At 40.6% G+C, this 17,033-nt stretch overlaps 1 protein-coding gene across 1 annotated transcript in view; it reads right to left on the reverse strand.

Annotated features, from left to right (window-relative positions):
- Positions 1-17,033, reverse strand: part of LOC126266809 (exocyst complex component 4) — a 246,924-nt gene that overhangs the window by 40,700 nt on the left and 189,191 nt on the right. The window contains exons 12-13 of the mRNA XM_049971362.1: positions 7,797-7,985; positions 2,534-2,704 (exon numbers count right to left, since the gene is read on the reverse strand). Of these exons, the coding sequence (XP_049827319.1) occupies positions 2,534-2,704; positions 7,797-7,985 (360 nt within the window). The remainder of the gene's footprint in view (positions 1-2,533; positions 2,705-7,796; positions 7,986-17,033) is intronic.

Consider the following 17,033-nt stretch of genomic DNA (forward strand, 5'->3'; position numbering starts at 1 on the left):
CATGGTAAGGATGGAACCGGTGATGTGTAAGAATACAATGTACACTGGCTTTAGGAATGCCAATCTCATGTTCAAGCTGTCATGTGCTCACATGTGGATTCATAGCAGCAGAAGTCAGAACAATAACTTCGGCAGCTTTGTCTGTGCGAGTGCTAGGATGATTGCGTTGCTGTGGGTTGAAACTTCCCATTTCCTGAAGCGTCGCAACAAGAGGAGAAAACATCTTTTGGGAAGGTGGATTCTTGTCAGGATATCGCTCTCTGTGCAGTTCTGCTGCCTGCGTAGCATTTCGTATACCTTCAACAACAACAATAAAGGAAACATTATGTCGATGCAGTTCTTAGGAAGGACAGCCTTCACTGTATGTCTACTCTACACGACAGTATTTAAAAGGAATAACTAATAATAAACTACTGAACTAAATGTAACTGTTCATAAGAAAACAGCATTGCAATTACTTTTCCGCTAACTTACATTCCCAATAAGTGAGTATCATTTCTACCTAATCTTCCTTGGTGTACATTTTACTCGCACAACTCTTCAACTGGTGATGGGTGTGCATTATACTTATGTTTACATCTGACCTCTGTCAACTTCAGCACATGGATGTGTTCCATTACCTTCAGTACCCGTACTAATCGCCGGGAGCGTCAACGTCAATGTTGTGTTGTGTAATTAATAACACTGTGTTTCAGTGAATGGTACACTGTGATACATTTTTGAATTGGTCTTTAGAGGAGGAAATGAATTACCAAATAAAAAATACAGTGTGCCATTTACCAAAGTCGTACCACTGCTCATATCTTTGTAAAAAAACAAAGCTACTATGAAGGCAATCATGATGATTGATGTCCCCCTGATGGCTAAGGAACATTTGCTTGAAACATTTTGTAATTTGAATCTGGACAAACAGAAACAGTTATTTAGGGTAGACAAGATAAATGGGACACCCTGTACACGATACAGTGAGTCACAGATAGGCACAATGAAAAGAAAGTTATACTTTTTAGCTTTCGGCTGAAATGCCTTTTTCTGAAGTTGAAAAGACAAGCTCATTCATATAACCCAGTCACACATGACCACTGTCTCCGTCTGCTACGGCCAGACTAAGTTGTAATTGTACCTCACTGAAGCAGTAATCCAGTGATAGAGGTAAGGAGGAGGCACGGGTGGGGGGACAGTGGGGGACAGCAGAGTGGGGTTAGGGAATGTGTGGTGCTGCTTGTGGGAAAGTGCAGGGACTTGGTGAGGATAGGGTAGGGCTACTAGATGCAACTATCAGGTTTGAGGTGGAGAGTGGGGAGAAGTAGAAAAGGGAAAAGGGGAAAGGGACTAATTGATGCATTCATGGAATGGAAGGCTGCATTGTGGTGGAGTGGGAGCAGGGATGGGGTACATAAATGAAGGGCAAGGACTAGTGAAGGCTGAGGCCAGGGGGATTATGGGAAAGTAGGATATAATGCAAGGCGAGTTCCCACCTGTGCAATTCAGAATAGCTGGTGTTGGTAGGGAGGACCCAGACGGTGCAGGTTGTGAAGCACATTGTGTTGGGCAGCATGTTCAGCAACTGGGTGGTCCAGCTGGCTCACAGCTACAGTTTGTTGGTAGCAATTCATGTGGATAGACAGCTTCTTAGTTGTCATGTCCACGTAGAAAGCAGCACAGTAGTTGCAGCTTAGTTTATAGATCACATGATAGCTTTCACAAGTTACTTCCCTCCCCCCACCCCTTCTTCACCTCCACACACATGCATACAGAGGTGTGCACACACACCCAGACACAAAACAGAACTGTGCTATCTCAATGACTGCTAAGTTGATTTTCTTTTTCAAGAGAGAGTGAATAAATTAGAAAACAAGACGATCATGCACATATGAGATTTTTTTGGAAAGTAAGATCCAATTTTTTTACAAAACAAACACCACAACAGATGTTTTCAACACTGTTTTTTTAATTCCTTGAATGTTTCTCTATTTTTTACATAGTTTCTATATTTGTTTAAAATTTGTCATGATGTTCTACAAGCTTTTGTATCCCCAAGTCATACATGTCTGCCCCCTTTGAGTATAACCAGAAAGGATGTTGTGAACCCACATTTAGAAATCCAAAGCCTAAGTTGAAATTGTGAATCACTGGTCTTCAAGAATTTTTTTGTACACATCCATGGCTTTGACCAAATCTTCTGAGATCAGTGATGATTGCCCTGATTGCAGTTCATCAAGACCTTTATCCATCCATCCTTTAAGGCTCTCACCCATGTACACACACTGCTGTCACTCATATTTTGGGGCCATACACCTGACCTATCTGTTGACGAATTTCTGTTGTTGTGACGTTCCTTGCTATCAAAAACCAAATCAGTGACCGTATTTCACACTCGGTTGGTTTGTTAACCGATTTACGCATTTTGTACTGACACAGTTAACAGCATATTACGACAATACCAATGCAAATTGCATTGTTTGATGAGCAAGGTGTACTGGGAGTCGGTACGTATGTCTCATATACGATGTAATAATATTGGTTACTTTACCTTGATTTTTCGTGGCTGAAGGCTGGATGTCATTGCCTCATCAATGTTGATAAGGACTTGGCTGAGTTTAAAAACTTGTGGGTCTGGCTCTTGCGAGTCCATTCCACCCCCTGCAAATCTATTGAATGTGTCAGCCTGTGGTAACAAGTAGTGGAAGCATTGTACACGGACCTAAAACATATAAATTATTAAAATCAATCACACAGTTCCAAGCGAAAAATATTTTTTTATGGAATACAATCCCTTTTAAAATATTCTAAGTGTGGTTTGTTTCACATACATAATTGTGTTGTAAGATAAAAACATTAAATAATAATGTACTCATGTACTCAAAGCTACACAAAGATTTTCATCTGTGATGGAACAACAATTTCATAGGGTAATTGCTATGTGAGCCAGAACTACTTCATTTCATGTTGCATTCATGGGTCTGTTGCTAGCCATGTTGAATTCCTGTTTTGTCCTACTGAAATGCAGATTTTACTTGGCTTCAATGGCTATTTTTGAAGCCAAGTAAAATCTTCCTCTTAAGGCAAAAAAGGAATTGGACATAGTTAGGAAAAGACTCATGAATGCAACATGAAATGAAGAAAATCTGGTTCAATTGCCACTCACATAGCAATTAGCTCATGCAATTTTTGTTCCATCACACATGAAAATTTTTACGTAGCTTTGAGTGCATGATTATTTAATGTTATATGTAGAAAATTTTCATTAATTTCCTATTCATCATTTCGTGAAGTGCTGGAGTTCTGCACTACAGAATATGCAGGATCTAAGCTACAGGTAACTTGTATTAATTTTGGGAAACAAAGCACAATTTCTTACCAAATAAAACGCAAAACTATGGAAAAACTTCCTAATGCTACCACTACTACCTAAAATGCAGTAGGCAGAGGATCCATATAACAATGAATATAATGTAATCGGATAGCTAAAAAAATCTACTCACCAAGTGCCGGCAGAAAACACACATAAAAGCAGGTTATTCTTATGCAAGCTTCCTAAGCCAGTGGCTCTTTTTTCCAGCAGAAGGGTTGAAGGGGAGGGGTAAATTTAGAAGAAAGTCACCCAAAACTGTGGGTCAGGGGAGACTTACCAAACAAGACCAGAAGGAAAGACTGATTATTGGGGACTGCGTGTGTTTCTTCTCGTTCTGTCCAGTGAGTCTCCTGACCTGCAGTTCTCAGTGACATTTCCAAAATGTACCACTTTTCCTAAACCTGTCCAGTCCTCTTCCTTTACCCCTCTTCCCTCTCCTTCAACCAGAAGATGGAGCCACTGGCTCTGAAAATTTGCAGAAGTATGACCTCCTTTTACGTGTGTATTCTGCCACCGGTTGGCGAGTAGACAGAGAATACAGCTTAACCACAAGAAAAACTCACTTGAGGAAACTACAAAACTATAAGACACGATGTCTGGCTAGTGCTAAGAATTTCACTGCATGAAGGCAAGCATTGTCCACAGAATATGATTTCTAAGAGATTTATACATATTATTCTGCTGTCAGACACACAATGCTCAGATACATGTAATTACTTTCTTTCAATAACCAATTTTTTAGCAGTTCTTGACATTGGCTGATAACACACGGGAAAAAATGACAAGCTGCAGAGCAAGATATGAGTTTGGTTTGAGAAGACACTCTTTTAATGGAGTGACTGTGGGGGTGAAATGCCCTCTCCTGCTCCCCTCCAGAACCATCCTCGAATAGTTAGCTACATGAACACTTACTGCATGCTCAGTGTAATAGACGTGGCACTTTGTTATTGGTGTCCAAATACACTCACATTTCAGACATTACACTATCAATGGATCTTCGAAGGAGTCCAGTATGCATTTTATTTTTCATTCTGGGAGGAATTGTGTCATTATGTTATATTTGTCTGTGTCCTTGTAATCTTAACAGAAAATGGCACTGTGTACTGGACAAAAGCCAAGCAATTGTTCTCTTGTAATATCTTTTCTTTTATCTGCAGAGAATGGTTTAGTTGTGTCTCTAAGAGTATCTGTTCTTCCGTGACATTTTGTGAGTATGACATAGTTCAGAATATGGACGCACTGTGCTACAAATGACCTGAGCTCCGCCCTTGAGGGCAGTAAGCTCAAATTGCCAAGTCCTGTATTATTGGCTGCTTCCTGGTACTTACACAAAGCTGCTTACTGACACAGAACCAAAATATACCACCTGACTTACTCTCTTTGAAAATAACAATATTGTGAAAAGGAAAGTTGCTAATCACCATATAGTGGATATAGTAAGTCACAGATAGGCACAACAAAGAGACTGTCACATATATATATATATAGGCACATGAACAAAACACACAAACACACACACAGAATTACGAGCTTTCGCAACTGGCAGTTGCTTCGTCAGGAAGGAAGGAAGGAAGGAGAGGGAAAAATGAAAGGTGTGGGTTTTAAGGGAGAGGGTAAGGAGTCATTCCAATCCCGGAAGCGGAAAGACTTCCCTTAGGGAAAAAAAGAACAGGTGTACACTCGCACACACACACACACACACACACACACACACACACACACACACACACACATATCCATCCGCACATACACAGACAGGTCTGTGTATGTGCGGATGGATGTGTGTGTGTGTGTGTGTGTGTGTGTGTGTGTGTGTGTGTGTGTGTGTGTGTGTGTGTGTGTGTGTGCGAGTGTACACCTGTTCTTTTTTTCCCTAAGGGAAGTCTTTCCGCTTCCGGGATTGGAATGACTCCTTACCCTCTCCCTTAAAACCCACATCCTTTCATTTTTCCCTCTCCTTCCTTCCTTCCTTCCTGACGAAGCAACTGCCAGTTGCGAAAGCTCGTAATTCTGTGTGTGTGTTTGTGTGTTTTGTTCATGTGCCTGTCTGCCGGCGCTTTCATATATATATAGTTTGCGGCCAATACAGCCTTCATCAAAATCAGATGACAAACATACACATACACACATGCGCAAACACGACTCACACATATGTGAGTGCAATCACAGGCAACTAAGGCCACACTGCAAGCAGCAGCACAAGTGCATGATGGGACTGATGACTGGCTGGAGGTAAGGAGGAGGCAGGGTTGATCTGGGGCGATTTGCAATCTCAACAACTTCTCCCCCATTTGATTCACATGGTCCTACTCAACCCAACAAGCCACCTTCCTAGATGTTGAGCCCCACTTCAAAGTTGGCACATCAGTACCTCCGTCCATATCAAACCTACTAACCACCAGCAATACCTCCCTTATGACAGCTGTCACCTGTTCCATACCAAGAAGTCTCTTACACATGGCCTAGCCACCTGTGGTCATCGCATCTGCAGTGATGAGCGGTCCTTCTCAAAATATATCGGGGTCCTCACAGAGGCCTTCACAAACCGTAATTATCCTTCCAAACCTTGTACAAAAACAAATCTCCCGTGCCTTATCTTTCCAGCCTCCCACCACCTCCCAAAGTCCCACCATCTGGCCACAAAGGAGCATTCCCCTTGAAACTCAGTACCACTCAGGACTGGAGTAACTGAATTACATTCTCCGCCAGGGTTTTGACTACCTCTCGTCGTGCTCTGAAATGAGAAATGTCCTGTCCATTATCCTTTCCACAGTCGTCTTCCACCGTCCACCGAACCTATGCAATATACTCATCCATCCCTACATAACCTCTGCTCCCAACCCCTTACCTCATGGCTCATACCTCTCTAAAACACCTAGATCCAAGACCTGTCCTATACATCATCCCACCACCACCTGCTTCAGCCTGGTCACCAACATCACCTATCCAATCATAGACAGGGCTACCTGTGAAACCAGTCATGTGATCTACACACTAAGCTGCAACCACTGTGGTGCATTCTATTTAACCAACCAGCTGTCTCTACGCATTAATGGCCACCAACAAACTTTGGACAAACAAGTGGACTATCCTGCCACTGAGCACTGCCAAGCATGACATCCTTCATTTCAATGACTGCTTCACAGCCTGTGTCATATGGATCCTTCCAACCAACACCAACTTTTCTGAATTGCACAAGTGGGAACTTTCCTTGCAACATATCCTACACTCCCGTAACTCTCCTGGCCTCAATCTTCATTAGTCATTGTCCTGTCCTATCCAACCCCTTCTCTGTTCTTATTCCAGCACTACAGCCATAATGCCTCCATTGCACTCAGTCTGTTTACTTCTCTCCTTTTCCGCCATCCCGCCCCCCCCCCCCCCCCTCCCCCGTCTATCCTTCTGACTGCACATGGCTGGTCTACCCTCTTTCAACCATGTCCCTCCACACTCCCCAACATCACGTCACTGTCCGCAACCCCCTACCCTTCTAATCCTCCCCTTTCTTGCCCCAGCCCCCTCCTTACCCCCACCCAGTCAACACCCCCATCATACACTGGTACTGCTGATCACAGTGTGGTCTCAGTTGGTTCTTACTGCAGTCATGTGTGTGTGAGTTGCGTTTTCATGTGTGTGCATGTCATCTAATTTTGATGAAGGCTTTACTGGCTGAAAAATATATATATTTGTGACACACTTTTTGCTGTGCCTATCTGCGACTCAGAATCTCCGCTATATGGTGAGTAGCAAATTTCTGTTTCATAGTATTGTTACATTCCAGCCTATATTTTCCATTGTTGTGTTTTTTTAATATGTACGAAATATTTCACTATGTTGACAAACTGATTGTGCTCACTGTCAGAAGGCCTAAAATTTGTCAGCTGAATTAAAAATTATCTATCAGTAGAAAAGACATCTTTATGAGAAAAAGAAAGTACATGCACATTTCGAATTTCTATTGGCTATATCAAACTTTTTACTCTTCACTATCTAACACATTCTATTTAATGACATACATTTTGTGACTTGCTGATGCATATGACAAAATTCCTCTCCAAGTACTGCATATTCGTGGAAGCTACAGAGGTTGGTATTTTAACTTCATTAAAGTAAAGGCAGTCTAATCAACTGGAACTAAAAATGGAAACAAACACTGGCATTTGTTATGGCTACAGGCTCAAGGAGCTTCCAGTTCTACCTCAATAGCATACTGATGTAGATGTATTCTCAGTGTAAATTTAAATATTGAAATTTATAATAAACATGAAGTTTTCGCTAACTTCTGATATTCAGTAAATAGAACATTGACTTGTGTCATAATTATTCTTCTCATCCACTTCATTCATATCACCGCGACTGTAGCCCACCACTGGTGTAACAACTCTACTTATTCAGCTCTCACTATCACAGAATGAAAATAACTTTAATAAATTACTCTTACCTCAAGATGAAGAACTAAAAGGCACGTGTTAGCCAATTCTTCAAATTCTTTAGCCAATTGTAGAAGACACTGTACAGATGATTCAGGTAATGGTGGTAACTGGTCCAAGGTGGTTGCAGAGTGGTTTGAGACAGAGCTACTATGGAGCAATTCTTCAGCAAAAGACATCACTGATGATGAAAACCACTCCTGTAAAGTGAGTAATTTTTTTACCTTAGTTATTTCCTCAATAGTAAATATTAAACCTATAACTGTGTACAAGACTAAGGTCTTCACAAAGAAAAAAATGAGACTGAAGGATCACAAACATTATTACAAAACTAACGTGGCCATTCACTGTCTTGTTCTATAACAGTGAAGAGTAACAAAAGAAATACATGTAACAGAGAACTGTGTAGAACCAAATGAATTTTTCAAACACACAATGACTTTTTTCTAATTTTTCAGTAACATGTGGTTAAGCAAGAAACAGAGTTTTTATACCTACATCTACACCTGTGTCTAAATCTACATCTATACACCCCAAACCACCATGATGTACATGGCACAGGGTACGTCCCATTGCATCAGTTATTAGGGTTTCTCCCCGTACCATTCATATATGGAGCATACGAAGAATAATTGTTTGAATGCCTGTATGTGTGCTGTAATTATTCCAATCGTTTCCTCACAATACCTATGTGAGAAATATGTAGACAGTTGTAGTTATTCCTAGAGTCATCATTTGAAGCCTATTCTTGAAACTTTGTTTGTAGATTTTCTTGGGATAGTTTACATCTTTCTTCAAGAGACTGCCAGTTCAGATTCTTTGATATCTCTGGGGCACTTTGCCATAGATCAAACAAACCTGTGACCATTCGTGCTTCCCTTCTCTGTATATGTTCAATATTCCCTTTTAGTCCTAATTGGCATGGGTCCCACATACTTGAGCAATATTCTAGAACCAGTCGCATGTGTTATTTATAGACAACCTCCTTTGCAGACTGATTGCATTTCCCCAATATTCCACGAATAAACAGAAGTCTATGACCTCATTTACCCATGACTAAGCCTTTGTGATCTTTCCATTTCATATTCCTACACAGTGTTACACCCAGGTATTTGTACGAGTTGGCTGATTCCAACAGTGACTCACTGATATTATGGTCATAGGATACTATGTTTTTGTTTTGTTTTGGAAAGTGCAAAATTTTACATTCCTGAATAGTTAAAGCAAATTGCCCATATCTGCACTTCGAAATTGTATCAAGATCTGACAAAATGTTTATGCAGATTCTTTCAGACAGTATTTCATGACCTGTAAAAGTTGGAGGTTACTACTGACATTGTCTGCATGATCATTAGTATACACCATGGACAGCAAGGGTCCACAATTCCCAAGAGCACACATGACATTACTTCTACATCTGACAATGTCTCTCCATCTAAGATAACATGCTGCGTCCTCCCTACCAAAAAGTCCTCAATCCAGTCACAAATTTCACTTGATATTTCATACGATCATACTTTTGATAATAAGTATAGATGCGGTACTGAGTCAAATGCATTTTGGAAATCAAGAAATATTGCATCTATCTGACTGCCTTGATTCAAACCTTTCAGTATGTCATATGAGAAAAGTGCACTGATCGATGTTTCTGGAACCCATGCTGGATGGCATGAAGGTCATTCTGTTTGAGATACCTCATATTATTTGCGGTCAGAATAAATCCTAGGATTCTACAACAAATCAATGCCACCGACATGGGGACCACTTTTAATACCCTTCTTACAGACAGGCGTGATCTGTGGGAGCTATCTCAGCTGCAAATTCAGTGTACGATCTGATAGGGATTTCATCAGTTTTGGAGTTTTGTTCAATTTTAATGATTTCAGCTGTTTCTCAACACCACTGACAATAATACTTATTTCATTCATCTTTTTTGTGGTATGAGGATCAAACTGGGGCAGTTCTCCTTGGTGTTCTTTTGTAAAGGAACATTTGAGAATGGAGTTAAGCATTTCAGCTTTTGCTTTGCTACCCTCAATTTCAGTTCCTATTTCATTCGCAAGTGACTGTACACTAACTTTGGTGCCACCAACAGTCTCTATATACGACCAGAATTTCTTTGGGTTTTGCGAAAGATCGTTTTACAGTAGTCTGATATGGTAGTCACTAAAGGCTTTATGCATTACTCTCTTAACAGCAAAACATGTTTCATTCAGCATCTCTCTAACTATAGCACTATTCTTTGTTTTACACCTATAATGCAGTAATTTTTGTTTCTTTACAAGTTTCCTTACAGTGACTGTATACCATGGAGGGTCCCTCCCATCAACAACTGTTCTGCTGGGTATTTATCTATCCAGTGGCTGGTCAACAATTGTAAACTTGAGCCATAGTTCCTCTAGATGCTCCTGCTCTGTGCTGAGAGTTTCAAGTTCCTCATTGTGATATGACACTACTAATTTTTCTTTAGTTTACTGAGCATATACACTGAAGTGCCACAGAACACTGTGCTGCAGTCGGCAACACCTATATAACACAACAAGTGTCTGGTGCAGCTGTTAGATCGATTACTCTGCTAAAATGGCAGGTTGTCAAGATTTAGGTGAGGTTGAACATGGTGTTATAGTCAACACATGAGCGATGGGACACAGCATCTCCAAGGTAGCGATGAAGTGGGGATTTTCCATACAACCATTGCACAAGTGTACCATGAATATCAGGAATCCAGTAAAACATCAAATCTCTGACATTGCTGCAATTGTAAAAAGATCCTGCAAGAATGGGACCAACGATGACTGGAGAGAATCTTTCAATGTGACAGAAATGCAAGCTTTCCGCAAATTGCTGCAGACTTCAATGCTGGTCCATCAACAAGTGTCAGCCTGCAAACCATTCAACAAAACATCATCAATGTGGGCTTTCAGAGCCAAAGGCCCATCAGTGCACCCTTTACGACTTGAGCCAAAGCTTTACGCCTCGCCTGGGCTTATCGACACTGACATTGGACTGTTGATGACTTGAAGCATTGCCTGGTCTGACGAGTCTCGTTTCAAATTGTATGAAGCAGATGGACGTGTACAGATATGGAGACAACCTCATGAATCCATAGACCCTGCATGTCAGCAGCAGACTGTTCAAGCTGGTGGAGGCTCTGAGATGGTGTAGGGCACGTGCAGTTGGAGGGATATGGGACTCTGATAGTCTAGGTATGACTCTGACAGGTGACACGTATGTAAGCATCATGTCTCACCACCTGCATCCATTCATTTCCATTGTGCATTCTGACAGTCTTGGGCAATTCCAGCAGGACAATGCGACACCCCACACACCCATAATTGCTAGAGTGACTCCAAGAACACTCTTCTGAGTTTTAAACTCCTCTGCTGGCCTCTAAACTCCCCAAATGTGAGCATTATTGAGCATATCTGGGATGCCTTGCAAAAAGCTGTTCAGAAGAGATTCCAATATATTTCTATCATGAGTGGGGTTCTGGGGTACCTGTTCTAGGTAGTATTCAGAGAAGGCATTTAGTATTGTTCCCCAAGATGTCTTCTTACACCCAGCAATAACACAATATATGTTGTGACACCTGCTTCTGTCATCGACTTGTCCAGAGGTCAACGAATTATGGATCACAGGCCATATCTGACCAATGATGGCAGTTCACCAGGCCTGCCAACAGTACACAAATTTGCTTCATAAAATGTATGGAACCATGAGACATTTCTCATTGCTTTCATTCTGGTTTCCAAGTATTACAGAAAACCATAATGTGACACCCGCCCCTGATTTTACTAGCTATCCGGCCTGATCTTGATAAAGGCTCATCGTGGAAAAAGTTTGGTGTGTCCTGGTCTAATTAAAACTCACTTGGCATGTTTAACATGGTTTCAGAACAACTGCAGAGCCTGAATTCTTCACTTCACTCTGCCTGAAGTAAAGAAGGTTATTTGGTACCAGTTAGTTGAACATAAGACCTTCGTCCAGTGTCAACTATTCCACCAGACCACATGACATACACTACATGACACACCCTAAATATGCTCAGGGAAGTAACAATAAAATTAAATCACGATAGTCAGACAGAGATCTGAAACACAGTACACACAAACAAAAAGCCGCATTTAGGATACTACATATATGCACAGCATTTTTTTGAACATCACTTGCCTCGTGCAGCATACCTATCAAGTATTTTTACTGATGATGAAATATGCTGCCTTTATGTCAGCTTCTAAAAAAGAAATTGATTGTTGAACAAAAATACATCTTAAGACAAGGTTTGTGTAAGTACTCAGGGGACATGTTATTCACCTCATGGCATAAAGAAAGTTGTGTACTACAGACTGCTTGGCAGGGTTTGAGCATCACAGCTGCCATTTGTTACCAACTGGTATTCCTTGAAGTCACAATATAAGAAAAACGGAGGATGAGACAGCAGCAAATATTGCTGGTATATGATCACTCCAGCAAGCACAGTACCAGTTTCACTAAGGCTTGGTTGGTATATAATTCCTCACCACACTTATTCTTCTTATATTATTCCATAAAGTGTTACACTTTGATGATCTCTATCGAACCCATAAAAAAAATCACTTTTTGATTGAAAATGCCTTTTAACCTCATATTAACAACATATTTAACCCAGTATCAATAGGTTTCTACAGCCATGGCATTGATAAATTACCTGAGCAGTAACAGATTGTTTTAGGTAATGTGAGAGAATGTATTGTTGGTGATTAATTTCTTTTCTATGTTTATCTGTTGTGTTTGATAAACTAAGGTAACCTGCAATATACTACCACAAGTGAATTAGATCTTATAACCTTACATCAAAGCAGATTTCAATAAATCTCAAGTATTTGTAACACTAGGTTGCTCAAATCATCATTAATTACTAAGATAATACACAATTTTGACATAAAAGTCATTTGTTACATTCAAGTAGCAGTACTGGACTTTTACAGAAGTAGTGAAATGTGGCACTGGGACTACGAAACCCCGTTAACAAAACACTGAGCCACTGATTCATCAATTAAATAACCAATGGTGCTGAAGTCAAACAATGCAAAATCCAGGATGGATGGTTACAATATTATGAAAAGGAAAGCTGCTACTCACCATACAGCAGAGGTGCTGAGTCATAGATAGGCACAACAAAAAGCCTGTCACAAGTCACAGGTCAAGTTCTTAAGGTCACCTTAATGTATTTTGATCTAGCTGGTTGTAGCTCTGTCACAGAAGAGGTAAAAATCTTGACTCCAGCATCATTGGGTTACTATCGTGCCACAGAATGACTACCAAAGGTCTTTTTCTGACTGTCCTAGTAATGGCTGAGACAGATCAATTCATAATGTAAAAGATGAGATCCATTGTAATTTCAGATTGGAACAATCTTCCTAGGCTTAGAAATGTGAAATTTCTAACTAGAAATCAGATCTTAAGTGAGAATAATTCAGAATCTTTGATGAAAATGCCAAGAAAATATCAAACAAATGTAGCAGGATAATTCTGAGCTATTCCAGGGAGTAAGATGACAGTGACAGCACTGCCAAACACAGTCAGTGGGTTGTAGTGTGCCATTTAGACTGATATCTGGAACAATATACACTACTGGCCATTAAAATTGCTACACCTAGAAGAAATGCAGGTGATAAACTGGTATTCATTGGACAAATATATTATACTAGAACTGACATGTGATTATATTTTTCATGCAATTTGAGTGCATACATCCTGAGAAATCAGTACCCAGAACAACCACCTCCGGCAGTAATAATGGCCTTGATATGCCTGGGCATTGAGTCAAACAGAGCTTGGATGGTGTGGCCATGCAGCTTCAACATGATACCACAGTTCATCAAGAGTAGTGACTGGCGTATTGTGAAGAGCCAGTTGCTCAGTCACCATTGACCAGACGTTTTCAATTGGTGTAAGATCTGGAGAATGTGCTGGCCAGGTCAGCAGTCCAACATTTTCTGTATCCAGAAAGGCCAGTACAGGACCTGCAACATGCAGTCGTGCATTATCCTGCTGAAATGTAGGGTTTTGCAGGGATCGAATGAAGGGTAGAGCCTCAGGCCGTAACACGTCTGAAATGTAACGTCCAGTGTTCAAAGTGCCATCAATGCGAACAAGAGGTGACCAAGACGTGTAAAAAATGGCACCCCATACCATCACGCCGGGTGATACACCAGTATGGCGATGACAAATGCATGCTTCCGATGTACGTTCACGGCGATGTCGCCAAACACGCATTTGACCATCATGATGCTGTAAACAGAACCTGGATTAATCCAAAAAAATGACGTTTTGCCATTCGTGCACCCAGGTTTGTCACTGAGTACCCCAACGCAGGCACTCCTGTCTGCGATGCACCATCAAGGGTAACCACAGCCATGGTCTCTGGGGTGATAGTCCATGCTGCTGCAAATGTTGTCAAACTGTTGGTGCAGATGGTTGTTGTCTTGTAAACGTCCCCATCTGTTGACTCAGGGATTGAGACGTGGCTGCACGATCTGTTACAGCAATGCAGATAAGATGCCTGTCATCTCGACTGCTAGTGATACGAGGCCGTTGGGATCCTGCACAGCGTTCCATATTACCTTTCTGAACTCACCGATTACATATTCTGCTAACAGTCATTGGATCTCGACCAACGTGAGCAGCAATGTCGCTATACGATAAACCGAAATTGTGATAGGCTACAATCCGACGTTTATCAAAGTTGGAAACGTGACGGTATGCATTTCTCCTCCTTACACGAGACATCACAACAACATTTCACAAGGCCGTTGCCGGTCAACTGCTGTTTGTGTATGAGAAATTGGTTGGAAACTTTCCTTATGTCAGCATGTTGTAGGTGTCGCCACCAGTGCCAACCTTGTGTGATTGCTCTGAAAAGCTAATCATTTGCATATCACAGCATCTTCTTCCTGTCGGTTAAATTTCTCATCTGTAGCACGTCATCTTCGTGATGTAGCAAATTTAATGGCCAGTAGTGTACTTTCACAATCAAGTGTTCTTGAGGTGCACAAATTACATGTTAATGGAGCTGCGAAGAAGCCGCTGAGATGGCATAAGGCCAAAATACCAACAACTACGCCAATCTACTTTATTCCCACTTATATAACTAGGAGTTGAAGCTAAAGTATGGGTAGAAATAATATTCAACTTCACTGCCTGCAACCTGAACCACATAAATCATGAGCAGGAGCTTTTATTTTGGCAGTCCTCCTCTTCAATTATTTTTATTTTCCTGTTTTAAGTATACTGCAAACTGAGCTCATTCCCCAGAAGCTATTCACTTTTGTTTTTTTTATTGTCTATTATCTCTGGCGCCGTGCTATAAACATTATGAGTGGATAACACTTTTCTGATATTTTGAGCATTAGAAAATTAAAAGCTGTTTCTCTTGGGAATACTTTCACTGACACTATCCCAAAAGCTACGAGTAAAAAAAAAAAAAAAATCACAACAACAAAGTAAACTATGTGGGAAAACCACCAGTTAAGTGCACTCATAAACCTGCGAAATGATGTAACCAACCAATGCGAGCAATTCAAGTTTGATTCCGATCTCTGTGAAAATGAAAGGAGAACCATCTGTCACCAGAATATGAAAAGGAACTCAAGCCCAGAGATCCTTGTCTATAATACACAAGCCATAAGTGAAACTGTCATTTAGCCTACAATTGTCCAAAGATTGAAAAGTCTTTTCCTCTTAAAGGAAACATCACTATTGTCATTACTTTTTCAATAAAAGCAAAAGGCATGTGCTGAATGGACTCCTATATATTCAATACAGTTAAGACACATAAACATAATATCAGTAATATGTCCTGATTGTGGGGTGGAGTTTCCATGCAGCGCCTTGAAATTAGAAATGTTCGCCCTTAATTTAATCCCTTTTGATTGTCAGCATAATGTTATGTTGGCTGACAATTACACCTGATAGCAGACATGAGCAAAGGCCTTTAATTGGTGTGGGTTATTATATCTTCTCAGCACCGCATTGCTAACTACAGTAGTTTGTGAAACAGGGTAGTGCTCATTCTGCACATGGGCTCAATGACAGCAAGTCTGTAAGTATGAATATAAGAAATGGAATGACATTTATACACTAAATCCTACAGTAAATTAATATAATGGTACAGATGTGCTGATGGTGCTGGAATGGGCAGAGGATATCCATATTCTCCTATTCCTTGAAGGCAAACCACAATTGTTATTGAACAGCAGATACTGGCTGCGTTATTATGACCCAGACTGAGTTTTCGCGAGGGAAAGAATTTGTCAGCTATGTGTGAATGCCATTGCCACTTCTGCATCCTGAATTCTGACATGATAGCTTTACGATAGCATGTTCCACTTTCAAGCTTCTGTGACAACGAAAGCTGAATGTGACATCGATCAGTAAGTGTCCAGATATCCCACTGTGGGAGATATTATTGTGATATGTGCAGATGGGAGAATGTCTTGAACCTATCGCCATGGGGACACTTGTTCCCTGGATCCACGTTTTTAAGGTGTTTAGAAGACATGAAGAAAAAGGACAAAGGTCATGGTTACAATGGACACCATGAAAAATGACTGTTGACTTGGATTAAGTAAAATATACTTCTTTTCTTGCTTTTGCAAAAGTTACTTATGTTTATGATGATCTGTCAGCACACTTACTATATGTGGTTGTGTTGTTGTAAAGGAAAGTGTAAAAACAGAAAGTTTAAAGTTCAGTTGTGTATGTCATTCAAGTAGCTTGGAGGACAAATAATACTCTCTTTCACCACCCATCCATACACAAGGAGACAAAGTTCTGTGAAGATTGCTGGAGCACGGTTGAATGAGAACTGACTAGTACCACCTCAACAAACATAAAAAAAATCTTATTAAATACAGCTAGTGATGTCAAATATAAAAGGATTACACATCACTCACAGGAAATGGAACACTGAAGCTACTGAGCTTCCTTTCAATCCCACACACAACACTGACATTCCATCTAGGACATTGGATATTTTTTTGGGTCTGTTATCAGAATATAATAACCTATATGAGGTTAACCAATTTGGTTAAGAAAAGTTGCAGCAAGGCTTGACACATCCCTAGTGTTTAATCTGTGAAACTGGTAGTCCACTGAAACTAATTGCTGTGTCCTTCGGCCTATGGTCATTTAAACAGAGTAAAGACTGAATAACAAATACACACAAACTTAAGAAGCATAGAGTTTGGACAAGTTATGTTTTGAGT

The sequence above is a fragment of the Schistocerca gregaria genome, chromosome 4 (assembly GCF_023897955.1).
Source record: "Schistocerca gregaria isolate iqSchGreg1 chromosome 4, iqSchGreg1.2, whole genome shotgun sequence".
Lineage (NCBI taxonomy): Eukaryota > Metazoa > Arthropoda > Insecta > Orthoptera > Acrididae > Schistocerca > Schistocerca gregaria.